This window comes from Podarcis gaigeae, assembly GCF_964106915.1.
Source record: "Podarcis gaigeae genome assembly, chromosome: 1".
NCBI lineage: Eukaryota > Metazoa > Chordata > Lepidosauria > Squamata > Lacertidae > Podarcis > Podarcis gaigeae.
Genome location: NC_139678.1, coordinates 127,734,005 through 127,761,092, shown reverse-complemented (window position 1 = coordinate 127,761,092; position 27,088 = coordinate 127,734,005). Strand labels below are relative to the sequence as shown.

General features: G+C 45.2%; 1 protein-coding gene across 3 annotated transcripts in view; it reads right to left on the bottom strand.

Annotated features, from left to right (window-relative positions):
- Positions 1 to 441: 441 nt before the first annotated feature.
- The window catches only part of LOC310829811 (cyclic nucleotide-binding domain-containing protein 2-like), a 38,516-nt gene continuing 11,869 nt past the window's right edge, over positions 442 to 27,088 (bottom strand). For all 3 annotated transcript variants that reach the window (XM_083708782.1, XM_083708781.1, XM_083708783.1), the window contains 9 exons: positions 26,786 to 26,949; positions 24,236 to 24,392; positions 22,084 to 22,235; positions 20,649 to 20,787; positions 15,728 to 15,854; positions 10,423 to 10,600; positions 6,971 to 7,142; positions 3,506 to 3,645; positions 442 to 1,122 (listed from right to left, as the gene is read on the bottom strand). In XM_083708782.1, coding sequence (XP_083564908.1) covers positions 792 to 1,122; positions 3,506 to 3,645; positions 6,971 to 7,142; positions 10,423 to 10,600; positions 15,728 to 15,854; positions 20,649 to 20,787; positions 22,084 to 22,235; positions 24,236 to 24,392; positions 26,786 to 26,949 — 1,560 coding nt within the window. In that variant the 3' untranslated portion in view covers positions 442 to 791. The remainder of the gene's footprint in view (positions 1,123 to 3,505; positions 3,646 to 6,970; positions 7,143 to 10,422; positions 10,601 to 15,727; positions 15,855 to 20,648; positions 20,788 to 22,083; positions 22,236 to 24,235; positions 24,393 to 26,785; positions 26,950 to 27,088) is intronic.

Genomic DNA, 27,088 nt, shown 5'->3' with positions numbered 1-27,088 from the left:
AAGCACCACTTTAGCTAATGGGGCCTCCCGCTGCCGCTGCGCCGCCGGAGCACGATTTCTGTTCTCACCCTGAAGCAAAGTTCTTAACCCGAGGTACTATTTCTGGGTTAGTGGAGTCTGTAACCTGAGGTACCACTGTACTATCTACAGTAGTACTTATATATATTTGCAGGGGAGGGTGTTGAAGCAAGGTTGTTAAGGAGCTCAAAACCCACTTAATGACACAATCTAGATTTGCTGCCATGCTACTGGATCCCACCCACATGGCAGCAACAGCTGCAAGTCTCCTTAGAGCAGATAGGAAAACGCTCCAGACCACTACTGAATAACATCCTGCTCATGGGAACAAGGAAGAACCCTATGTATTCAGAAATAAATCCAAATGAATTCAATGGGATTTACTCCCAGTGTTCCATTAAACACACATAAAATGCTGAAGCGTTTCAGTACTAAACATTGAATATAATTTATTGATATATATATATGTATATATGGGGATACATAAACACAGAATCTTGAAGGGAAGAAATATTCTCTGTATGGCCATACCGGAAGAAAATGAAATTAACTGCTGATTCAGAATTCACACCACAGATCTACTGTAAAAAAATAATAAGGTGCTTTCTAACAGAGAAGAAAACTTACATAAAGCAAAGCTGTATATGTATATTTATGTATGAACACACACACACACACACACACACACACTGCCAGAATCGCTCCTTGATCTTTTTAGAGTTGCCCCCCTACCATGTCACTAACCGGTAAATAAAAAACCTTGAAACAGCTCACTAAAAGGCTCCATCCAAAGGAGAATGGAGGACTGTGATGCTATGGATCAGTCTTGGCTGAATATTCGGCAAACTCTGTTTTCCGTGTTCCGCCCCAACCGGAACGAACTTATACTTCTGTGCAGTAGGTTCTTTTTGGTGGCGCATCTGACTTAGGTCCAAGACGCCCGCTTGGTTCACGCACCAAGGGTCGTAGATTTCTTCCGTTGGGCATGGATGAGGAGCGTGCACCATCTTCATGAGTTTGGGACGCATCACAACGCCCAGAAGATCTTTCTTAAACGATTCCCAGGAGTTCTGTCTGAGGAAGACTTGACACAGCTCGTCATCACTGAAAAGGGAATTCAAAATTGAGAAGAGGGTGGCATCCCCCTGCAGCCAAACAGTTGTGGTTCGAGGACCCGATCCCCGCTTTGAGGAATACAGTGGTGCCTCGCAAGACGAAAAGAATCCGTTCCGCAAGTCTCCTCGTCTTGCGGTCTTTTCGTCTTGCGAAGCAAGCCCATTAGCGGCTTAGCGGATCAGCTGATAAGCGGCTTAGCGGATCAGCTGATTAGCGGCTTAGCGGATCAGCTGTTAAGCGGCTTAGCGGATCAGCTGTTAAGCGGCTTAGCGGATCAGCTGTTAAGCGGCTTAGCGGATCAGCTGATAAGCGGCTTAGCGGATCAGCTGTTAAGCGGCTTAGCGGCTTGGGGAAAAGGGGGGGAAAGGAAAAAAACCCCGCAGGAACTCGCAAGACATTTTCGTCTTGCGAAGCAAGCCCATAGGAAATTCGTTTTGGGAAGCACCTCCAAAACGGAAAACCCTTCCGTCTAGCGGGTTTTCCGTCTTGCGAGGCATTCGTCTTGCGGGGCACCACTGTAATGACACGTAGACACAGTGTATAAGGTTAATGGGCAAGAAAAGGCCACAACTTTATTGATTACAGCAAGTGAGAAGGTATCGGCTTAGGCATTGGACCACGGAAGATTGACTCCACCCACTCAGAGAGGGGTGAGCCTAAAGAGGGGTTATTCACCAGTAGGGAGAGCCTGTTGATGCTAATACAACTATAAGCTCTCCCCTGATGTCACCGAGGGTCATGCCATGGCCCCCCGCCACACAGGCATCAGACAGGATCCACGACCGCCGGATTCCTTTAATGGAATACCCAAATTTGAGGGGGTAGGCGATGGCCACACATAGCCCTTCAACACACCATCAACACATTCCAATGCCTAACCTAACCGCCAATACCAAGAAAGTTGTGACGATTGCTACGAGGTAGGCGAAAAAACCAAAAGGCCTAATGCCAATTGGAAAAATTCCTACCAGGGCCCCTGGGCAACCTGAGCGACCAACCATAGGTCCATAGCAAGGTCAAGAGAAAAGTTAAGCCCTAAGCCCTAAGGGAGTGATGGGTGGGTGACTCGTGGCGAAAAGGTGAAGAAATGGGCGGAATGGCTGGCGCGGCTGTATCTTAAACAGCAAACCACACCCCCACCAAGCCGCCCGGTTGGGTGCTTACCTGTGGGCATGGTGCACCAGCCAGGTGAGTGGGGCAGGGGGCATAACGCCCCCTGCGTGACGCAGAAATCGCGTCCCGCCCACAATACCTCCCCTCCCGGAGGAGGAGAGGCCTTATTCTCTGCAGGGCCAGATTTAGGTTTGATGAGGCCCTAAGCTACTGGAGGTAATGGGGCCCTTTATATGCCCTACTGTCCTTCGTCAACAACAAATTTTCACTGTTTTTGTGTTGAATATATGCTATATGGTAATTTATGGACCTGATAGCTATCTAAAGCCATTTGCACATAACAAAATATGTATTTTATCAAAGTAATTGTTACAACCAGTCTGTGCAGAATGTAGGCACCCTATATATAGAAATGAGCAAACCAATGATATTTTAGGGAGCAGGCTAGCAGGCAGGGCCCATTACAGTGGACCCTTTAGTTATGTACCGCTCTGGATACTTAACTTTTGGGTTACAAATGCGGCAAACCCGGAAGTTATACTTCTGGGTTTAGCACATGCGCAGAAGCGTTCTGTGTGTCATGCGCATGTGCAGAAGCGCTTAATCGCCCAGCATGTGTGCGCAGAAGTAGCACCTCTGCCAACAGACTTCTCAGGTTGCGGAAGGAATTTAATTCGTATCTGGAGGGTCCACTGTACAGTCATACCTCGGGTTAAATATGCTTCAGGTTGAGAGCTTTCTGTTTGCGCTCCACGGCGACCTGGAAGTAACAGAACGCGTTACTTCTGGGTTTCACCACTCGCGCATGCACAGACTGTCAAAATGACGTCGCGCGGAAGGGGCGAAGCGCTGCGCATGCGCGGGTCGCGATTCAGCGCTTCTGCACATTAGCAAAGTGCGATTTAGCACTTCTGCGCATGCGCCAAAACCCGAAAGTAACCCATTCTGGTACTTCCGGGTTCGGCGCACTGCGCAACCCTAAAACGCACAACCTGAAGTGTTTGTAATCCGAGGTATGACTGTACTGTTTAGGTTCTATTCTGTTCTAAACCTGCTTCTCATTGGCTCCAGCAAACCACATAATATCTGAACACTCCGTACAGATACAGGGAAATAGATTTGTCAAAGGGGCCTCAAACTTAATCTACAACATATCACCTGTGTTTCCCTCATTATATAATGGGCTTGGACCCCATGCATCACAACCCCCCAATATCTATCTTGCGCCAGCCCACCCCAATGCTTCAGTCGTGCTTACCTGGGATATTTCACCTTTATTTTGCCAAATTTTATCATGGTGGCAGCATCTGCCCATTCCTCAACCTTCTCTTTTTTCAGACGGATGATCTCTGCCCCCTGACTGACCAAAACTATGACACGGCTATCTTGCAGATTCGCCTGAGAAGAAATGCAAACCGTAAGGAGATCCTTCCACCAATCTTTGTACAACTTTTGAACGGACCACCTTTAAAAGTACCGTATTTGCAGAGTCTGATTTAATTCAGTTTGGGCTGCCGAAGGCTTGCCACTCCATTTGTACGTAACTGCTGAATGCAAGGAGTACGACAAGGCTGTGTATTGTCTCCCTGCTTATTTAACTTATATGCAGAATTCATCATGCAAAAGGCTGGGCTGGATGAATCCCTAGCCAGAATTAAGATTGCCAGAAGAAATATCAACAACCTCAGATATGCAGATGACACAACCTTGATGGCAGAAAGTGAGGAGGAATTAAAGATCCTTTTAATGAGGGTGAAAGAGGAGAGCGCAAAATATGGTCAATGACAAACATAGACAGCATCTTAAAAAGCAGAGATATCACTTTGCCAACAAAGGTCCGTATAGTTAAAGCTATGGTATTCCCAGTAGTGATGTATGGAAGTGAGAGCTGGACCATAAAGAAGGCTGATCGCTGAAGAATTGATGCTTTTGAATTATGGTGCTGGAGGAGACTCTTGAGAGTCCCATGGACTGCAAGAAGATAAAACCTCTCCATTCTGAAGGAAATCAGCCCTGAGTGCTCACTGGAAGGACAGATCGTGAAGCTGAGGCTCCAATACTTTGGCCACCTCATGAGAAGAGAAGACTCCCTGGAAAAGACCCTGACGTTGGGAAAGATGGAGAGCACAAGGAGAAGGGGACGACAGAGGACAAGATGGTGGGACAGTGTTCTCGAAGCTACCAGCCTGAGTTTGACCAAAGTGCGGGAGGCAGTGGAATAATAATAATAATAATAATAATAATAATAATAATAATAATAATTTATTATTTATACCCCGCCCATCTGGCTGAGTTTCCCCAGCCACTCTGGGCGGCTCCCAATCAGTGTTAAAAACAGTACAGCATTACATATTAAAAACTTCCCTGAACAGGGCTGCCTTAAGATGTCTTCTGAACGTCAGGTAATTCTTTATCTCTTTGACATCTGATGGGAGGGCGTTCCACAGGGCGGGCGCCACTACCGAGAAGGCCCTCTGTCTGGTTCCCTGTAGCCTCACTTCTCGCAAGAAGACAGGAGTGCCTGGTGTGCTCTGGTCCAGGGGGTCATGAAGAGTCGGACACGACTAAACGACTGAACAACAACAGCTGAATGCAAGACATTTTCTGGATACAAGGGGCTGGAGTGAAGAAATACCCAAGGCCTCTTTCATGAACATAAACAGGGATGCAAGAGGCAATGTACAGGCAACATCCGTCCCAGTTCCTCAAGAAGTTCAGCCTCTTGTATTCTTCAGGCTAATTATTGCAAAGGCATTGGATATCTGAAAGGCACTAGGACATTTATTGCAATTTAATCAAAAATCATATAATAAGCGAAATAATTCATTGAACTATTTTAAACTCCTTTTATTCAGGCTTTTGCTGTTCCGCCCACTATTTCATTTCATTTTAAATTTGTACACCACCTTTCTAGCTTACACAAAAAGCCGGCTTACAGCAACAAAATATACGACAAAGAACACCCTAATAGGTCAAAGGAATTTCTTTTGCATAGAAATGTTCTCTTTTATGTATGTTATCTGTTTTGTTATACCGTTGACTGGTGATATTAAAATCAGTAAAAATTAATTTAAAAAACAACAATACGCACCATAGAAGACTCTGACCAATACAAAAAAAGTCATAATAAAACATAACTCTACAATGGAATTACTTTTATCAAATAAAGTAATATTCGCTAATTGGTTTGAATATGATAGCACCCCATGAAATGAACTCTCAAAAGGTCAGCAAATAATAAACAAACAGGAATTCACTCTTAACAATTACAATAAGTAATGACTAAACTATTATTGGTAAAAGTAACTGCAAGTCACAATGGATAAAATATCACAGGTGGCTGTTTACTAAGTCCCTGGTCCTCCTAGAACGAAAGTTACAGGGAGGGGGGAGGAAAGGAGCAGGAACTCTTCTATTTTTTATATATATAGATAGGTAGATAGATAGATAGATATCCATTTAATATTATACATTCACATCATCTTTATCTGCTATACCGCCTTGGCTCTTAGAGCCTGTAGACTTCCTTTCTTCCCGCCTCATGGCTTTCAAAATTAACCTTTATATCATTGCAATTTATACGTTTTCTGATTCTAATAACTCTCATTGCAGAATATCTCAAATAAATTAAATAAATATAGAAAGATCAGGAACTCTTCTAAGCAATTTCTGCTATATGAACCAGGCTGACTGATCCTGCCTGTCACTAAATGAGTGAAACCAATGAGTGGCATCGGAAGGGCAATTCATGAGTCTACTTTTTTCCTCCTCCCTTTTAATGGAGTTTTTCAGTACAGTGGTACCTCGGGTTAAGAACTTAATTCGTTCTGGAGGTCTGTTCTTAACCTGAAACTGTTCTAAACCTGAGGTATCACTTTAGCTAATGGGGCCTCCCGCTGCTGCTACGCCACCGCCGTGCGATTTCTGTTCTCATCCTGACATCAGTCAATGTGATGTTAGGGCAGAAGAAAGCTTTTGAAGCTCCCGAAGGATTGACCAGGAGGGAGAGAACATGCCAGTCGGGCATGTGTCTCTGCCAGGGTCCTACACAAGAGTAGGACGCTCCTAACATGAAAATCTCCAGCTCTATAAGGCTAGTATGATGGCCTGGGAATCGGATTCAGAGGCTGAACCTGAGGAATCCAAGCCTGTACAGGATTCCCCGCCTCCAGAACCAGCTGAGCCGGGGCTGGGGCATGAGCCTGAAGGGTCCTCACCTGTGCTGGATCCTCAGGTGTAGGCTCCAGCTGAGTCTGCTCTGGGTCCTGAGGTGATGGAGGACCCAATGCCAGCAGGTGCTCCACTCTCAGCCCCGTCAGGGGAAGGTGAGGTTGCCTCTGGGTCTGGTAACCCTCCAGCCTCTCCTGAGCTGCAGAGGCTCAGGGCAGAGAGGCGGAGGGAACTAAGTTCCCCCAGGAGGAGTGCTCGCCTCCAGGCCAGGAGAGGCGAGTCACCTGTGGACCGGGGCCGCCCTATGCCTCGGGGCAGATAAAAGCCAGCCAGTCCCAGTCCCAAGTTGCAGGAGCAACATTGTTAGTAGCCTGTTCCTGCCTGCACCCTGTCCTGCTTCTCTGCCGGAGCTCCTGACCTCACTCGACTCCCTGCCTTGGACTCCGCTTCAGCTTTGACAGACTGCCTCCATACTGCACCCTTGACCCCGGACTGGACTCGGACCTCACCTCAAGGTTAGCCCCCGGGACCAGCACAGCTAGAATATACTTACTATCATTTCCCCTTTGCGCAATTCATCCATTCTGATGTATACAGCTGCTGCAACAGAAGTTGGCATCTCTCCATAGGAAGTAGAGTACGTGGGTTCCTTTACGAACTCTCCCGATATAATCTTTTGGACAACTTCCCGATCGTCGTCCCCATGATGCTTCTGAATGAATGAACTAGAAATTTAAAAGTGGGGGCACACTTGTTTGTTTGTTTCTTTGTTTGTTTGATAAAATATATATACTACCTCAAAGCTGTTTACAGAATGCTAAAATGATAAAATCATCACTAAAACATTTTACAGCCATAATTTAAAATGTACAGAAAGTTAAAACCAGGATAAAAGAGACTAAGGCAATTTAAAACTCATCGAAATGTTCTAAACATCTGGGTAAAGTAAAGGTAAAGGAACCCCTGACCGTTAGGTCCAGTTGTGACCGACTCTGGGGTTGCGAGGCTCATCCCGCTTTATTGATTGAGGGAGCCGGCGTACAGCTTCCGGGTCATGTGGCCAGCATGACTAAGCCACTTCTGCCGAACCAGAGCAGCGCACGGAAATGCTGTTTACCTTCCTGCCGGAGCGGTACATATTTATCTACTTGCACTTTGACGTGCTTTCGAACTGCTAGGTTGGCAGGAGCTGGGACCAAGCAACGGGAGCTCACCCCATCGCGGGGATTCGAACCGCCGACCTTCTGATCAGTAAGTCCTAGGCTCTGTGGTTTAACTCACAGCGCCCCCCACGCCCCCCAAAAGCCTACAGCACCCAGTATTCCCAGGCAGTCTCCCATCCAAGTACTAACCAGGCCTGATCCTGCTTAGCTTCCGAGATCAGACAAGATCGGGCGTGTTCAGGGTAGTATGGCCCACATCTGGGTGGGTTTATCTAAATATGAATGCGTTCAGCAGGCACCAAAAAGAATACAGTGAAAGTGCCTAGCTTGATATCAACAGGTAAGGAGTTCCAAAGTTGCAAAGGATTGGGTTATTACAAACACGGCGCAGGTATTATGAAGCACCTGTAAAAGTGTCAAATGCAGGCTGCTCTATGACGGTTCACTGTGCCTTGTGAGATACAAGAACCCTTATCTCGAATTTTTGTACACGGATCAGAGTGAAGAGATCTCCCCACCTGACATTCATGTGATCTTAGGTGAACGACAGGTGGACGTGGTTTGCCCAAAATAATATCGCAGGCCAAATCCAGAGGCCCAGTGGCCCCAAATAGACCCATGGATTGGGGGTGCCATACTACAGGTTTAGCCCCTTGCTGTCAGGGTCTGGACAAATGAGGAATGGGAGAGACCGCCTCCTCAGCTTGACCCTTCTAGGGAGGAGGAAGAGGAAGACAGTATAGCAGAAGGAAACTGTTAAGTTGTGGATGAACATATCAGACGACACAGCGATTCTTCAAACAGCTCTTGTTTATTCACAGGCCAGAACAGAACTGAACTGAAGGGTTCAGCCAGCCTGGTTATATAGAACTCCACTAGAACGCAACAGTAACCATTTTCTGTAACTATCCAATCACTGAACGTCACTTTCAATCCCTTATTTGCATATGTGGACCTGAGTGAAAACTATCTACAGTATCTCCCTGCTGGCCCAGGGTGAGAACTTCAGTACATAACAGAAACTAATCCAAAATGAAATGCTTCCAGATATTTTGTGTAGCTCACCTGCATTGCTGGCATAAAACAGCAGAACCGCATTAGCCGGATTTCAATCTTAGCAATTAGAAAAGGTGACAGATATACAACAGGGGTTTGAGGGAGGTCACAGTTCAGAGGCAGATGAGGGGGGAAGTTGGGAAATAATGGGGGAGAAGGAGGAAGAGGAAGCAGATGGACACAGTGTCTTTAGAAAGCCTTCTATTTATCATGAATTTTTTAAAATGATGAAATATACATTTATGAAGAAACCAGAGGCCTTTCTCCTTGGAATAATAGGTTCTGAATTGCCCAAAAAAGATGTAAAAATATTTTTGTATGCCACAACTGCTGCACGGATTTTAATTGCCAAAAAATGGAAAACACAAGAATTACCAATGGTAGAAGAATGGCAGATGAAGATGATGGACTTTATGGAGCTGGCTGATCTCACTGGGAGAATCCGCGACCAGAAAGAAGAGGAATATCAAGAAGACTGGAATAAATTTAAAGGCTACTTGAATAAATATTGTAATATTAAAGATTTGTAATTACTTGAAAGAACTAATTAGGCCTAGGATTAAATCAGGATTAAATAAATAAATAAGAAATAGTAGGATAAGAAAAGTTAGGAAATTTGATTATAACTGGAATATTGTTGTATGTAATAATGATATTGGAAACTGCTACATTCAATTACAAGGAAATTCAGTTGGAAGAGATTAGAGGAAGTCAAGTAATATGTTTATGAAGTTGGAATTTAACCAATTAACTAAGTTTTATTTATTTATGCATGTGGTGGTGGTATATGTGGGTTTGTAATATTTTATTTTCTTCATTCTTCTTTTTCTCCTTTTTATTTTATTAATATATTTTTTTCCTTTTTTATTATGTTAAAGTTATGTCATTGTATGAAATTCAATAAATATCATGGGGGGGGGGGGGAGAGAAAGGATTCCAGACCTTCCATCTCCCAGAACATGGCAAGCCTTGAAAGTAGGAGAGCAAAGGCTCAAAGACAGAGGGCTTGTAGCAGCACCCGTAGGAGAGACAATGAGAATGACGAATGAGGAAATGGGAGAGACCGGGGGGGGTGTGGATATTCACTCGGGACAACACCATTATCCAAGAGGCTGGCTTCTATAGCCTCTCTCTGTAAATACTGAATAAAAAGTGGGTGGTAAGAAACATTTCCTTGTCTTTGTGCGTTCCTGGTGTGGCGATCACACAGGGTCCCCAGACGTTTGACGGTCTATTGATCCCTGTGCCACCACTGTGATTGCTTTCCCGCTGCCACCAACCCATTTCTCTCTGGTACACACGGAGTCCAGACAGTTGTTAACATTAACAAATAATCAAGTTTATTTTATAGGCAGGAACAAGTTTATGGTTTCAGTTAATTTTATTGGCAGTTTCTTAATCTTAGTTTCTTTACTGACCTATACGTTCCTAACAACTTCAAACTGATTATCCCAATTATCTATCTGACTCCACCTAACACTTCCTCTCACTCTCTCACCACACAACTCGACCAACCCACAAATTATTCCTCCCTCTTCCTTCTCCAACTCCCAAGTCTCAACTGACTTTCACACAACTCCAACTCTCACTCTAACTCCACCTATCATTTTTCACTGGCCAATCACTTCACACTCATTTAACCCTTTTCTTATGACCCACCTAGGAGGCAAATGCCACACCTGGCAACCGGGCAGCAGCCTGTCACTTGCACCCTACACAACCAGCCATTTCCCTTGCACTCTCTGCCTCTAGGAAAACAACCTGGAAAGCCCCACTCGCCTCTCACCTTTTGTCCACGTTTATCACAACACTTTTATGCTGCCTGTTGAAGAGACTGTCCTGTTTTGTGAATTGGTCATACTGTTCATTCCGCTGACTGATATAGTAGTCTTTGAGGTCCTTCAATCTCTCCCCACTGAAGGAATTCCACATCGTGCTTTTGAATCTGTCAACGCACGCAATCTCTGCATAAGAAGAAAAGCATGTCAGAAGCTAGTTATGTAAAAAAAGCCATTGCCCCCTCTAAATTTAATTTAATTAAAGGAAAATTCAAAATTTTATCGCACAATAAAATTGCATGTTTTAAAGGATAGGAGCAGCTCAGAAAGTTCCTACTTAAAAAAAATATATTGTACACTGTTTTCACATATCAGGTTTTTAATGCTAACCAAGCCTTTTCAGAAGTAAGTCGTATTGAATTTGTTGGTGCTTATTTCCCAGGTGAGCAGGGTAAGGGTTACAGTCTAAGTTGTCTTTGTGCATTGGCAATATTTATGTTAGGTCCAATGCAGAACAGAAAGAGTAACAGAGGCATTTGTAAAGCAAATGGACATTGTAAGAATGCATGCTTTAGGTTTGCATTGCCAAAAAAACTTAAACAAGGGCTACTTCGAACTTAATGTGTAAAAAAATGCATTGAGGTGTGAAGGCCAATTTATGCAAGGGGTTTAGATTTCTGTAGTAGATGAGTTAAGGGTAAGACTTTTTTCTTTCTGCTTTTTTCGTTTCTGGTATTCTTCTGTAAAATTTGAAACTTGTAAGAAGCTTGTGTTAAAACCAAAGCAAGGAACACCCATATCCCAGAAGCGGTTTAGTCCTGCTGGCCACATGACCCGGAAAACTGTCTGCAGACAAACGATGGCTCCATCAGCCTGAAAAGCGAGATGAGCGCCACAACCCCATAGTTGCCTTTGACTGGACTTAACCGTCCAGGGGTCCTTTACCTTTATCTTACAATCTTTAGAAGATATTTGAAGGCAACCCTGTATATAGAAGTTTTTTTAATGTTTAATGTTTTGTTATGTTTTTATATATGTTGGAAGCTGCCCAGAGCAGCTGGAGCAATCCAGTCAGATGAGTGGTGCTTAATAAAATAAATAATAATAATAATAATAATAATAATAATAATAATAATAATAATAATAGAATCGGACATCCCTATTTTCATCAGAGACATATTGGAGAGTATGGTGTACAGTGGTACCTCAGGTTACATCCACTTCAGGTTACAGACTCCGCTAACCCAGAAATAGTACCTCGGGTTAAGAACTTTGCTTCAGGATGAGAACAGAAATTGTGCTCTGGAAGCGTGGTGGCAGCGGGAGGCCCCATTAGCTAAAGTGGTGCTTCAGGTTAAGAACAGTTTCAGGTTAGGAACGGACCTCCGGAACAAATTAAGTGCTTAACCCGAGGTACCACTGTACATACTCACTATGCCCTTAAAACAAATTATTGGTGGGCTATAAATAATAAATAGTTATAAATTGTTGTTGTTGTTGTTGTTTCCCTCAGAGAATTCTGGGTATTGTAGTTTGTTCAGGAATGCTGGGAACTATAACTCTGTGAGGGATAAACTACCGTCTAGGATCCAGAATTCATTGAGGGAAAGAATGGGCTTCACATGATGAGCTGCATATTCAGCACATGACGATCACCAACGAATGCTTGGAATTGTGAAGGTGCTGGGGATTGTAGCTCTGTTAGGGGTTCACTACAGTCTACAGGGGTAAACATCTTTGTGGGGGGAGCAGTGTGATTTAAATGTACGCCATGCAGTGCTTCCCCCCCTAAAAAAAACCATTTAGGGGTGCTCTCATTTTCTTACTCATATTGAAATACTACGCCTATGATGGCCTGGGATTTGGAGGCTGAACCTGAGGAATCCCAGCCTGCACAGGAGTCCCCGCCTCCAGAACCAGCTGAGCCGGGGCTGGGGCATGAGCCTGAAGGGTCCTCACTTGTGCTGGATCCTCAGGAGCAGACACCATCTGAATCCGCTCTGGCTGGACCCATTGCCTGCAGGTGCCCCACTCTCAGCCCTGTCAGAGGAAGCTGAGGTTGCCTCTGGGTCCGGTAACCCTCCAGCCTCTCCTGAGCTGCAGAGGCTCAGGGCAGAGAGGCGGAGGGAACTAAGTTCCCGCAGGAGGAGTGCTCGCCTCAGGCCAGGAGAGGCGAGTCACCTGTGGACCGGGGCCGCCCTATGCCTCAGGGCAGATAAAAGCCAGCCAGCCCCAGTCCCAGGTTTCGGGAGCAATATTGTTGGTAACCTGTTCCTGCCTGTACCCTGTCCTGCTCTTCTGCCAGAGTTCCTGACCTCACCCGACTCCTTGCCTTGGACCCCGCTTCAGCCTTGATGGACAGCCTCTATTCCACACCCTCGACCTCGGACTGGACTCAGACCACACCGCATGGTAACCCCCCGGGACCAGCAATGAGGCCAACAGTTCACAAAACGTTTAGGGGTATGCGTACCCCTGCATACCCCCAGAAAAAAGCACTGGCGTGTTCCTCCCAGTCTGCTTCCTACATACAGTTTTTGCTATATCTGCTCCAGGGATAGAGGCATAGAAATAGAAGCCATGCAATTGCTGCCATCTATGAAAAGCCATGAGCAAAGGTCGGCCTGTTTTTCTTTCTTTTCTGCTTGATTTAGGAGAGCTTCCAGCTACAGCGATTCTTTGTTTTGCTATTCTTATTCCTTTTTATGTTTATTCTTCATAGTGCACCGTTTCGTGGGAAAAGAGAGTTTTGGCACATCCTATACTGCTTGGGTTCCAAGCTTTCTTTGGAGCAGCCTTCCTGCCAAGATCAGCAAAAGGAGACCTAGAACATTGGCCAAGGCAAACAGAGAGGTCTCAGAATGTGAAAGTGACTCTTTCTTATGGCGTTTTGCTTGATTTTGGTGTGTCCGGTGAGAACACTCTCCCAGTACCCTCATCAAATGGTAATTTTCTGGAGTCTTTGAGGCCATTGTGATAGTTAAACTGGAATCGATATAACTTTGGAGTGTGGGTTTAAAAACTGTTGAAGAAGGTCCATAATGGAAGAAAGCTGGAATACAGTGGTACCTCAGGTTAAGTACTTAATTCGTTCTGGAGGTCCGTCCGTTCTTAACCTGAAACTGTTCTTAACCTGAAGCACCACTTTAGCTAATGGGGCCTCCTGATGCTGCCGCACCGCCGGAGCATGATTTCTTTTCTTATCTGAAGCAAAGTTCTTAACCCGAAGCACTATTTCTGGGTTAGCGGAGTCTGTAACCTGAAGCGTATGTAACCTGAAGCGTATGTAACCCGAGGTACCACTGTATAAGAACTAAATATTAAAACAAGCTGGAGTTATTCAAAATTGGTGAGTTTATTTTGCTTCTGCATATAAAAAAAGCCATGATTTGGTGTATGTATCAGGGCTTTTTCAAGCCAGAATCCGCTGGAACTGATTTCTGCCCCCTCCCAGGTGGGCACTATTGCCCTTTTAGGAGAATGAAGAAGGTGTTCAAGGTGAGTTTAAATCCTACTCAATATTGATAAAGATTAACTTGCTTGATTAACCTGGAGGTAGGCTGTATGAATTGTGTATTGATTTGTAATGATTTGTTGGGTCTCTGGACCGTAATAAAGATTGATTGATTGATTGATTGATTTATAAAGATTCCAACATATAGTTAGCAGAGTAAAAACATAAACACATTGCAGGGTTCCCAAAAAATAGACCAGAGGCAATTGTATTTCATCCAGCAGAGCTTTACTGCTACTGAAGGCAAATGAGCATAATGGTCACGAATCTAATACTGTACATTCAGGATTGGCGCAGTCCATAAAAATCCAGTTGCAGCAGACTTAAACTTACAATAACTTATAATAAGTCTAAAAACCTTAAAACTAAGTGTTATGTACTGAGCTGAATAGGATCCAAAATGCAGCAGTCTGATTGGCCCTAGAACAATAGGATTCAGAATGCAGCAGTCTGATTGGCCCTAGAACAATAGGATTCAGAATGCAACAGTCTGATTGGTCCACAGGAGCCACCCAATCCTGCTCCAGGTGGAAGTGAATCTGCAACCTGATTGGCCTACAGGTGAATTCCGGAATTAGCCAATCATGTGGGGCCCACTGTATAAATAATGTATATAAAGCAGACATTCTGGGTGACATTCATTCCTCCTCACCACTATGAGCTGAATAAAGAACATGAAATCCACTCTCGACTCCGAGTATATTTCACTAAGCATTCTATGTACAAAACACACCACAAGGAAGAGAGATAGAAAGTGAAAGTGAAACCTAGGCTCCTTCAGGCCTTAATATTATAGTCAGCATGACCTTGGCAGAAGAGATAACAGAACCAGTTGAAACCAGCTGTACTCAGCTTCTCTGAAGGAATAACCCAAACACCATGAACCTTCTGCTTGTTTCTTTCACACAGGGAAGCTTCCAGAACCCTCTGGAACTCATTAGAATAGGAAAAATATCTACACATCAGATCAATACTTTCTGCACTAAGAAATGCAAACTGACAAGTTCTGGCACCACTTTTTCGAGAAGAATAGCGCTGTGTACATTAGAAATTTCTTTCACTGAGACCAGCATAACCACCATATCTGGGAAGCAAGATTAATACTATTTTATGTGGGGTTTTTTGCATTATTTCTCACATTTACATTTTTCCATCATGGAATTCATGGCAATGTGCACCGTATTTTTCACTCTATAAGACGCACTTTTTCCCCTGCAAAAATTAAGGGGAAATGTGTGTGCGTCTTATGGAGCGAATGCAGGCTCCATGGCTTCAGCGATAGCAACGCGAAGCCTCCGAAGCGCAGTGGGAGTGCTCCCGCTGCGCTCCGGAGGCTTCGTGTTGCTTTTGCTGAAGCCTGGAGAGCAAGAGGGGTTGGTGTGCACCGATCCCTCTTGCTCTCCTGGCTTTGCTTCGCTGGAGAGGCACTGCACAGCTTTCCCTCTCTGCGCAGCGCCCCGTCAGCGAAGCGGGAGGAGGACTGGAAGGGGCTCGATTTCTCCTGCCGCTTCGCTGAAGGGGCGCTGGGCAGAGAGTGAGAGAATTTTTTTTCTCTTGTTCTCCCCCTCTAAAACAAGGTGCGTCCTATGGTCGGTGCATCCTATAGAGCGAAAAATACGGTATATGTGGTTCTCAGATGGTCTCCAATCTAACAGGTGACCAGACCTGGACTCATTTAGCTTGAGCAAGGCAGTAGCTTTGTGTACCTGCAAGGTCATGCGCTGAGACCAGGTGCCAGCCTGGCAACTGAGAAGTCCTGGTGAATCACATGTGCGTAAAAAGGCAAAGTCATAACATACCAGCTGCTATGCGGCACTTCTCCATCATTTGTAGCTTGCGTTTGGGGAAACACAGTTGTTTTGAGATCCACTTGTGGTAAGATGGGCAGGTGCTGAGATCCACCAGTCGCAAAACCTCGCACACACCCTGATGAAACGACAGAAAAAACTACTGCTGAGTTGATCATATGGGCCCACATCTTCCCAAGATTAGAACACAGAGGAGGGCAGGGGAGGAAAAGGAATTGACCTGATCTATAAATCTTGGTTATGGAACAACTGATTGGTTCAAAATTGGGAAAGGAGAACGACAAGGCTGTATATTGTCTCCCTGCTTCTTTAACTTATATGCAGAATTCATCATGCGAAAGGCTGGGATGGATGAATCCCTAGCCGGAATTAAGATTGCAACAACCTCAGATATGCAGATGACACAACCTTGATGGCAGAAAGTGAGGAAGAATTAAAGAACCTTTTACTGAGGGTGAAAGAGGAGAGCGCAAAATATGGTCTGAAGCTCAACATAAAAAAAAACGAAGATCATGGCCACTGGTCCCATCACCTCCTGGCAAATAGGAGGGGAAGAAATGGAGGCAGTGAGAGATTTTACTTTCTTGGGCTCCATGATCACTGCAGATGGTGACAGCAGCCACGAAATTAAAAGACGCCTGCTTCTTGAGAGAAAAGCAATGACAAACCTAGACAGCATCTTAAAAAGTAGAGACATCACCTTGCCAACAAAGGTCCGTATAGTAAAAGCTATGGTTTTCCCAGTAGTGATGTATGGAAGTGAGAGCTGGACCATAAAGAAGGCTGATCACCGAAGAATTAATGCTTTTGAATTATGGTGTTGGAGGAGACTCTTGAGAGTCCCATGGACTGCAAGAAGATCAAACCTCTCCATTCTTAATGAAATCAGCCCTGAGTGCTCACTGGAAGGACAGATCCTGAAGCTGAGGCTCCAATACTTTGGCCACCTCATGAGAAGAGAAGGCTCCCTGGAAAAGACCCTGATGTTGGGAAAGATGGAGGGCACAAGGAGAAGGGGACGACAAAGGACGAGATGGTGGGACAGTGTTCTCGAAGCTACCAGCATGAGTTTGACCAAACTGCGGGAGGCCGTAGAAGACAGGAGTGCCTGGCGTGCTCTGGTCCATGGGGTCACGAAGAGTCGGACACGACTAAACGACTAAACAACAACAACAGCATAAACCTTGACAGTTTATAGGAAGTTTCCTGAGGAATACAGTCGAACCTCGGTTGTCGAACGTAATCCGTTCCAGAAGCCCGTTCGGCTTCCGAAACATTCGACAACCAAGGCACAGTTTCTGATTGGTTGCAGGAGCTTCCTGCACTCAAGAGGAAACTGTGTCGGATGTTCAGCTTCTGAAAAATGTTCGAAAAACGGACCATTTACTTCCGGGGTTTTGGTGCTCGGGAGCTGAATCATTCAAAAACAGAGCTGTCCGATGGAGATGATGGACTTTTGGGAGCTAGCCGACCTGACCGGAAGAGTCCGCGACCAGAAGGAGGAGGAGTACCAGGAAGAATGGAGGAAATTTAAAGAATATTTAGCTATGCTAAGATAACTTAAATAGAAATACTTGCAAATACCAGATTGGTTTAGGATTTAAATATGTGTTTTTATATAATATTATGTTTAAAGTTTATATGAAAAGTAAGAAAGAAGTTAATTGAGAAATTAGTTTTGGAAAATTGTTACAATGATATACATTGAAATTCAGCTGGGGGGGGATTTGAGGAAGTCACCTAACAATGTTAATAATAGTGGAATAATTACAGTTAGGATTTATGTTTGTTTGACTGTTTGTAAATTTGGAAAATCAATTTTTTTTATGAAAAAAACAAAAACAGAGCCGTCCAGGAGCTGAGGTTTGACTGTACTGCCATCTACAGTGTCTTCTTAAGAAGATAATTTACATTTTTGGGCAGGGGGGAGTTTAAAAAGATATTGAATTGATTAACTAAATTAGAAGCTGAAACCTTAGTTCTAACTCTACCAGGGCACCATGCTAATTCTTTCCCTTTGTCCAGCATCACATTCCACCAAGGTTGGCCTTAGTATGAGACAGAACGAGATGGCCTTTTCTTGGATATCATCAACAGACAGCAATTTGTTGTTTTTACTGTTATTCTGCCACAGAGAGGCACTTGTGAGATTTTCTGCCTCCCGTGCCAAAATACCAGTGTTTGAAACTCCTATTGTTCTAGGCGCATTTTGCGACAGGGAATTTCATGAGCGTGAGCGGTTTCTGAGCTCTGGGTGCAGTACCGCACCTAAGATTTCAGATTAAAACTGCAGAGTGGAAGGAAAGGAGGAGCTTTTTCTGCCTCCCCACTTCCAGCTACTCTCTGAAGACTGCAGAAGAGACCCTCTTCAGAATATTAGACGGGTGGGCTGGGGAAGGACTAGACTATGTGAAAAATGAACATAATATTTTAGCTGCAGTTCATTCAGCTTCATCTTTGCGTGGACAGGTGGAGTCCCCAGATCCCGCGCGGTCCCTCCGTCATGTGGAATAATGACTCAAGACAACGTGCTATGGGATTAAATTGGCCACAACTTTATTAAATTTCAAATGTGGGTAGACCTTGGCTCAGGCATTGGGCGTTCTCCCTCCCCAGTCCCCAGCCGGGGACCTAGGGAGCATCAGGGTTATCCAGTGTGTGTGGGGGGATGGGCCGGCTCAGGAGAACATATGTTCAAGCAGAGATAGCCGCCCCCGTAACGCCGCCGCTGCAAGGGAGAGCAATGACGACCTTCCGGCGTACGGTCAAAGCCTCCCTTCAGAAAACCCCTTTAATGGGGAACCCTGGTATCCCCGCCGCAAAGAGGAAGATGGACAAAAGCATTCCGCCCAAGGCCTGATACCGCCAAAGTTGTGACGTTTTGCTACGGGAAAGGCGAAACCTGCCAATGCAGGGAAATTCCTTTCCGGCCCTTTAACAGCGACCTTAACGTAGCAGCGCCCGCATACATGTGAAGAAAAGTCTCTTCAGAATATTAGACGGGTGGGCAGGGGAAGGACTAGACTATGTGAAAAATGAACATAATATTTTAGCTGCAGTTCATTCAGCTTCATCTTTGTATTCTTGTTATATTCTTAATGTATTCTTGCCCTACTTGCCATATAATTACTTTAATAGTGGCTGAATTTTTGAGTGCTCTCCATGTAGAAAGACTGGGCCGTTATAAAGAGATTTAGTGGTTCCTAATTGATGTGGTAGTGTTATATTGTATTATTTATGCAAATTGATTTTCTCTGGAATTAAAGATCTGACAGGGTCAAACCTTGTTATGCCGAATTCGTATTTTGCACAATTTGTATATGGTGCTAGTGTGGCTTGCTATGACTAATAAAGGATTGACTTTTTTTATTTGAACTGAAGTTTGGTGGGAACCTCAAGGTTTGTGACTTGGGGAGGTGGTCCAGGAGTGTTCTGAGGGGTCACGGAGGATGAGGGGAGCTGCGTGCGGGCATGCAAAGGGCGGCCTCTTTTTGATGTGAAGAGTGGTCATTATGAGGGGGGCCGCTAGGGGCGCCTTGGAAGATGGCCGACAATACCATCTCTCCAGCTCGCACGAGGTAATTAAGGGGCTGATGATGGGAGTAAATCAGCCTCCCAAATTCTTCCTGGTGGAAGGGAAGATGCAGCCTCGTCCGCGGTTGCCCATAAATCACCCCCGAGTTCAAAAGAAGGAGGGGGTGAGGGCACTGGACGGAAAGCCGTCGAGTGAGTTCGGATCTCCCGGACATTGTTTCTGAGAGTGACTCTAGTTGCATTACGTAAGATAAAAAATTGGATATAAAAGTTATTGCACATGCTTCAAGCGAAGAAAAGCGTATGTTAGCTGCTAATTAAGCCTGCCACTGAGAAATTAAGAGTGATGGAATGGACTGGACAGAAGATAACATCAAAGAGTAACATCTATGCCGGTATGTTGAAATGGAACGGAAAGGAGGGGGGGACTTTTTCTTCTTTTTATTACAATATTACCTAACCCCCCCCCCCCCCGAAGAACTGTCATAAAATTTACAAGAAGTGAGATTGGAAAATAAACTGTGTGGAAATAAAAATATCAACTAAAGCCTTTGTTTTTGGAAAGATCTGGAAAGAAAACAAAAGGCTCTCTTGTGACGCAGTTTTTAATCGGGATCCGCCACTATGAGACAGACTTCGTTGCGAGATTAATAGGCACAGGGGGAGGCGAGCCACTACTTTGTTATCATGTTTGTATTTTAAGTTCGACTTGGCAAATTCTTCCCTGGAAAGCCTAATTTTTGATGCAACCTGTCTGGGAAAATTAATGAGCAAACGCCTAGATTTTATTTCATCGGAGCTGAGAATGATGGCATCTGCTGCTCGAGAAGAACTTTTGGATCAGCGTGTGAGAATTTATTGCAAACAAAAGACTTAGCAGCTTCAAAAAAAAAAAAGGGAGAGCCTTATAAAGTTCACACATAAGCATAATATTGCTTACTTTAACTCGCCTGTGGAAACAACTCAGAGGCAATTAAGAAGAAAAAGGATAACATCAAGAAGATTGAAAAATAGGACTGGTGAACGCTAGAAGCAGCAGAAATATGAGATGACTGGACCCCACTGAACTCGAAGCATGGGAACCCCCAACAAAATATATAATTTGGCAAAATATTTGGACTTTATGATATGTATTGGTATAATTTGGAATAATTAATGCGATATGATTGGATTGTTAAATGAAAAACTTAATAAAAAATTATTTTTTAAAAAAGAGTGGTCATTATGCTCTTCACAACAATATACCCCCCCCCCCCGAACTGAAGTCCAATATGCACACCTCCAAAGGAAACAGGACCCCCCCAAGGGCTACAGTGGCATCCCCACCTGTTGGGAAAATAAGGCATATTATGAAAAATTAATCACACGCCGAGCTCACCTTTGTAATAAATATCATCGTGGACGTATCTGTGATGTCACTAGTAATCACCTGCCCATAGTGGAACCTCTCAATTTTGCAGAAGTAGGCTATTTTCGCTACTGAAGAATCGGGCAGTGTTTCGAAAAGGTTGACGTTTCTGAAAACAGGAGGGATACATGGAGAGCTTTCATCTGCAAGGGTTTCAAGCTGGCAACCATGATTTCGGTGTCCAGGTAAGCATGGGCCTACGCATTAACTCTTGAGAAGAGGGAGGTGTTAGAAAAATAATAATAGAAAAAGTACTGGAACATCCTGGGAATCTGCATAATGAGCAGCGCTCCATTAGGCTTACTGGGAAAGAGGTTTTTAAATTTTATTTAAAAGCAGCTCTTTTTTGGAACTGTGCTTCTTGTGACAACGGAACAGCAGCTGACTCAGACTTTTCATAGTAAAAGCACTCTTGTACAGTGGTATCTCAGGTTACAGACGCTTCAGGTTATAGACTCCACTAACCCAGAAGTAGTACAGTGGTACCTCTGGCTACGTACTTAATTCGTTCCAGAGATCCGTTCTTAACCTGAAACTGTTCTTAACCTGAGGTACCACTTTAGCTAATGGGGCCTCTTGCTGCCACCGGCGAGCAATTTCTGTTCTCATCCTGAGGTAAAGTTCTTAACCCAAGGTACTACTTCTGCGTTAGCGGTGTCTGTAACCCAAAGTGTTTGTAACCTGAGGTGTTTGTAACCCGAGGCACCACTGTACCTCGGGTTAAGAACTTTGCTTCAGGATGAGAACAGAAATCACACCGCCACAGTGTGGCGGCAGCAGGAGACCCCATTAGCTAAAGTGGTACCTCAGGTTAAGAAGATTCAGGTTAAGAACGGACCTCCAGGATGAATTAAGTTCTTAACCCAAGGTACCACTGTATCACATAAGGCTGCACTCACGGTAAAGGACCCCTGACAGTTAAGTCCAGTCGTGGCCGACTCTGGAGTTGCGGCACTCATCTCGCTTTACTGGCCAAGGGACAGTTCTTCCGGGTCATGTGGCCATCATGACTAAGTCGCTTCTGGCTCAACGGAACACTGAAACCAGAGCAGCGCACAGAAACGTCGTTTACCTTCCTGGCAACTATTAATCTACTTGCACTTTTTGGGGTGCTTTCGAACTGCTAGGTTGGCAGGAGCAGGGACCGAGCAACGGGAGCTCACGCCGTCGCAGGGATTCAAACCACCAACACTTTGATCAGCAAGCCCAAGGCTCAGTGGTTTAGACCACAGTGCCACCCACGTTCCATGCACTCACGGTGAGAAAGCTTAAATACACATTGTCATTAGAGGTTGTGACGCAAAGCTCGGCTTTTTAAAGGAGCCGGGACAAGGGCAAAGGGACACGAGAGGGAAAGGAATGATGCAGAGAAGCAGTGGTACAGAGTTACACAGGGATACGTTACCTCAGGAATTCATATCGGTTTTTGAACTCTCGGTTAAGTTCCTTGTCTAGCTCGTAGGCAAAAAAATCACTTTTGTCCACCACCAACAGTTCCGTTTCCTCCAGGCAGACAACAGTGGCAACCCTCCTTGTGTTTTGCAAAAGGGCAATTTCCTAATAATAAGCAGGAATACAGGAATGAATCTGGGCAGCACAGCCAATAGTAGGTGCCTACAGCCAGTGATATTTCAAGTCAACCTAGGATTCTTCACTTTTGTTTCACTTTCTTAGCAATGCATAGTTCTACTATCTCTGCCTATTCTCTCACCATTTTTTTCTTTCCTCATCCACCTCCCGCTTTTCCTCAGGACATCCCTACTTTCAACAAAGAAACGTTGGAGGGTATGTGTTATGTTTTGAAGTTCTCACCCTGGCCACCAGGAGTATCGTGTATATAGTTTTCACTCAGGTCCACGTCAGTGACCTTAGGCGAGAAAGCCTGGGTTGTTGTTGCTACAATGTTGACAGCCGGCTGCCTATAAAAGCAGGCCGGCTGAGCTGTTTGCGGTTCAGTTCTGTTCCAGCTTACAAATAAAGAGCTGTTTGAAGAATCGCTGTGTCATCTGATATGTTCACCCACAACTTAACAGGATGGAGTTATGCGACCGCGGAGCCAAGAAGATAAGTAACTATACAATCTTTAGAAGACATCTGAAGGCAGCCCTGTATAGGGAAGTTGTTTAATGTTTCATGTCTTTATATATGTTGGAAGCCAACCAAAGTGGCTGAGGCAATCCAGTCATATGGGCAGGGTATAAATAATAAAAGTATTATTATTATTATTGAATAGGAAAAGGTAAAGGGACCCCTGACCGTTAGGTCCAGTCGTGGCCGACTCTGGGGTTGCGGCGCTCATCTCACTTTACTGGCCGAGGGAGCCAGCGTACAGATTCCGGGTTATGCGGAATGACTAAGCCGCTTCTGGCAAACCAGAGCAGTGCATGGAAATGCCATTTACCTTCCCGCTGGAGCGGGATCTATTTATCTACTTGCACTTTGACATGCTTTCGAACTGCTAGGTTGGCAGGAGCAGGGACCGAGCAACGGGAGCTCACCCCATCACGGGGATTCAAACCGCCAACCTTCTGATCCTAGGCTCTGTGGTTTAACCCACAGCACCACCCGCATCCCACTATTATTGAATATTATTGAATAGGACACCTCTATTTTCATTGGAGAAATGTTAGGGGGTATGCTTTTCTCTCACCCGCTGTGGCTTACAACTCTAAACCATTGTTTCCACAGCACCTCTGCTCTTTTCACGGCAGTTTTTCTCCTTCTCTGGCTACTGCTCTGCTTTCTTAGACTCTAATTTTTCTGTTTGCCCTACCCCTCTCTATCTGAGAATTTGTTCTGAGTACCAGAACAGAACTCAGATCCTGGGATTCCATGTTGATGTAAAGGTCCATGCATTAATATATATATATATAAATTCTGAAATGGGTGATTAATCCAGAATGCGGCAGCTGGGATGGGTGACTGGGAGCGGCTGCCGAGACCATATAACACCAGTCCTGAATGACCTACATTGGCTCCCAGTAGGTTTCAGAGCACAATTCAAAGTCTTGGCGCTGATCTTTAAAGCCCTAAATAGTCTCAGCCCAGTATAGCTGAAGGCAGTGGCATAGCGTGGGTTGTCAGCACCCGGGGCAAGGCAAGTAATTTGCGCCCCCTAACCCGTGGATTTGCGCCCCCTAACCCTAACCCCCAGATGTTGCGCCCGGTGAGGCCGGCCCCCCCCGCACCCCCCACGCTACGCCACTAGCTGAAGGAGTGTCTCCACCCCCATCATTCAGCCCAGACACGGAGGTCCTGTTCCAAGGGCCTTCTGGTGGTTCCCTCACTGCAAGAAGTGAGGTTACTGGGAACCAGGCAGAGGGCTTTCTCGGTAGTGGCGCCCACCCTATGGAGCACCCTCCCACCCAATGTCAAGGAAATAAACAAACATCTGACTTTTAGAAGACATCTAAAAGACATCACCTGTATTGGGAAATTTTAAATGTCTAATGTTTTATCATTTTTAATGTCCTGTAAGCTGCCCAGAGTGACTGGGGAAAGCCAGCCAGATGAGTGGGGTATAAATAATAATATTATTATTACAGATTAGCACTTACACCAAAACAAGCACCTCTCCGAACTGTAGTCGGAGCGGCTTCTACAAACGCGCTGCTACCATCCTCGTCATCAGTGATAGCTACGGAACCACAATAGATGAAGTAGAAACTGTCTGCCTGGTGTCCCTTTTTGATGATGACTCTCCTGCGACCAAACCTAGAAAGCAGACAACCGGACAAGATCATTAGCTAGTGAAAATAAACCTGAACCGAAAGACGTCTGCTTACAGAAGCAACATAGCTAAAAAAAAGGTAAAGGTAAAGGACCCCTGGACAGTTACGTCCAGTCAAAGGCGACTATGGGGTTGTGATGCTCATCTCGCTTTCAGGCCGAGGGAGCCGGCATTTGTCCACAGACAGCTTTCTGGATCATGTGGCCAGCAGGACTAAACCGCTTCTGGCACAATGGGACACCGTGATGGAAACCAGAGCACACGGAAATGCTGTTTACCTTCCCGCCACTGTGATACCTATTTATCTACTTGCACTGGCATGCTTTCCAACTGCTAGGTTGGCAGGAGCTGGGACAGAACAACGGGAGCTCACTCTGTTGCGGGGATTTGAACCGCCGACCTTCTGATCAGCAAGCCCAAGAGGCTCAGTGGTTTAGACCACAGTGCCACCTGCGTAGGAACGGTACATCTAGACTGAGTTGTACACAAATCCCATTAGTAACTGTACAATCCACACTTTGTCCTGTGGTCTGCCGCATACAGCAAACCACTCCTGCATTTTTTTAAAGCACGGGAGTTGACTCCAATTTAAAAAGCAGCTTCTGCAACATCCCTGGTTTATGTTTGAACTGGGGGCTGAGTCCCTGCATCTGCTGCTTGCCAAACCCTGCTCCCTGCTCTCCTCCTCGGTAACCCATTAGATCTTATGCAGCTGCTATAGACATACCCTCCAACATTTCTCCAATAAAAATAGGCACGTCCTATTCCAGAATAATAATTTTACTATTGATACTCAGCCAATAATAATAATAATAATAATAATAATAATAATAATAATAATAATTTATTTATACCCCAGCCACTCTGGGTGGCTTTCAACAGAACACTAAAATACAATAACCTATTAAACATTAAAAGCTTCCCTAAACAGGGCTGCCTTCCGATGTCTTCTAAAAGTTTGGTAGTTGTTTTTCTCTTTGACATCTGGTGGGAGAGCATTCCACAGGGCGGGTGCCACTACCGAGAAGGCCCTCTGCCTGGTTCCCTGTAACTTGGCTTCTCACAGTGAGGGAACCGCCAGAAGGCCCTCAGCGCTGGACCTCAGTGTCTGGGCAGAACGATGGGGGTGGAGACGCTCCTTCAGGTATACTGCGTTGCCCCAGCCACTCTGGGCGGCTTCCAAGATATATGAAAACATAATAAACAATAAACATATTTTTTAAAAACTTCCCTATACGGAACTGCCTTCAGATGGCTAGGGAGTCAAATAACTCCATCCCCTCCAACATTTATATGAAGAAAATAGGGACACCCTAAGGAAAGGACGTTTTAGGATCAAATCAGAAACTGGGACGGCTTTTGTAAAGCGGGGACTGTCCCTGGGAAATAGGGGCACTTGGAGAGTCTGAATAGAGATCACCAGGGAGCCACTTCTGGGCGCCTTCCTCAATCCCACACTGTTCCTTCTGCCATTCTTCGTGCCAAGCAGGTGGGCAATAGTGGCGCCAGCTAGCCTGGCCTTCTCGACTCAAGGCTGGCAGGCAGAGGAGCCGGTGGGCCTCTTTTTTAAACTGAGACTTCCAGATCTAGCTTTAGCTCTTTTTGGACCAGGATCGAACCACCTTCAGTAACCCATCCCCTGGTAACTGCACAAGTGTGGTTTATCGCAATGGGCACTGCAAGCGCTGTGCTTCAAAATAGCCGGGGAGCTGCAGCTGGCGCAGAATGTGCCCACCTGACTATTGCAAGGGGTAAGTATGGGACCGCATAATAGCAATCCTGAAAGCAGTGCCTGTGAGCTACCAGCACTGGCATACAAAGGGGGGACTCGGGAGCGCCACCGTACTGTTATGTACTGAAGTTCTCACCCTGGGCCAGCAGGGGGATACTGTAAATAGTTTTCACTCAGGTCCACATATGCAAATAAGGAATTGAAAGTGACGTTCAATGATTGGATAGTTACAGATAGTTGTTACTGTTGCGGTCTAGTGGAGCTCTATATAAGCAGGTTGGCTGAACCCTTCAACCCAGTTCTGTTCTGGTCCTGTGAATAAACAAGTGCTGTGTCGTCTAATATGTTCAACTACAACTTAACAGGTACCATTTGGGGGAAAGGGTGCCATCGCGGCCGCTGCCCCTGGGACATGTGCCATGCCACCGTGGGCAATGCACCACGCCCCCGGGACGCATGCCAGCCATGCCCCTGCCTGTTCTCTGCTCCAGGGGCTGCAGCATGTTGCTTCTCCACTGGCTACCAGGCTCTTTTCATGGTATTGGTATTAGAATTTAGATCTCTGGACAATTCAGAAAGATGGAATCAAATTACAGAAATACATTGAATTGCTACGAAGCCCACCATCGCCACCCTTCTGGTTACCGTTCAAAGCGAATCACTTTGGCCAGAAGACTTTGCAGGGTTGGACTATACTGTCGAAAGCTTTCCACGAACTGCAAGCGGTTCTGCAAATGTTTTATTTCAGAATCAGTCCTCCACGCCGGTGGCTTCTTGGTGATTTGGATTGCTTTAAAAGGAAAATGCTCCTGTGAAGATACCAAACACCGTTTAGATTAATAGACAAGCACATTTATGTGGGTGAGTGAAGGCATTCCTATGCTCCTGACAGACTTGAGCATGATTATTTTTCTCAGCATATAAAACCAAATGACCTCCTTCTTGCCT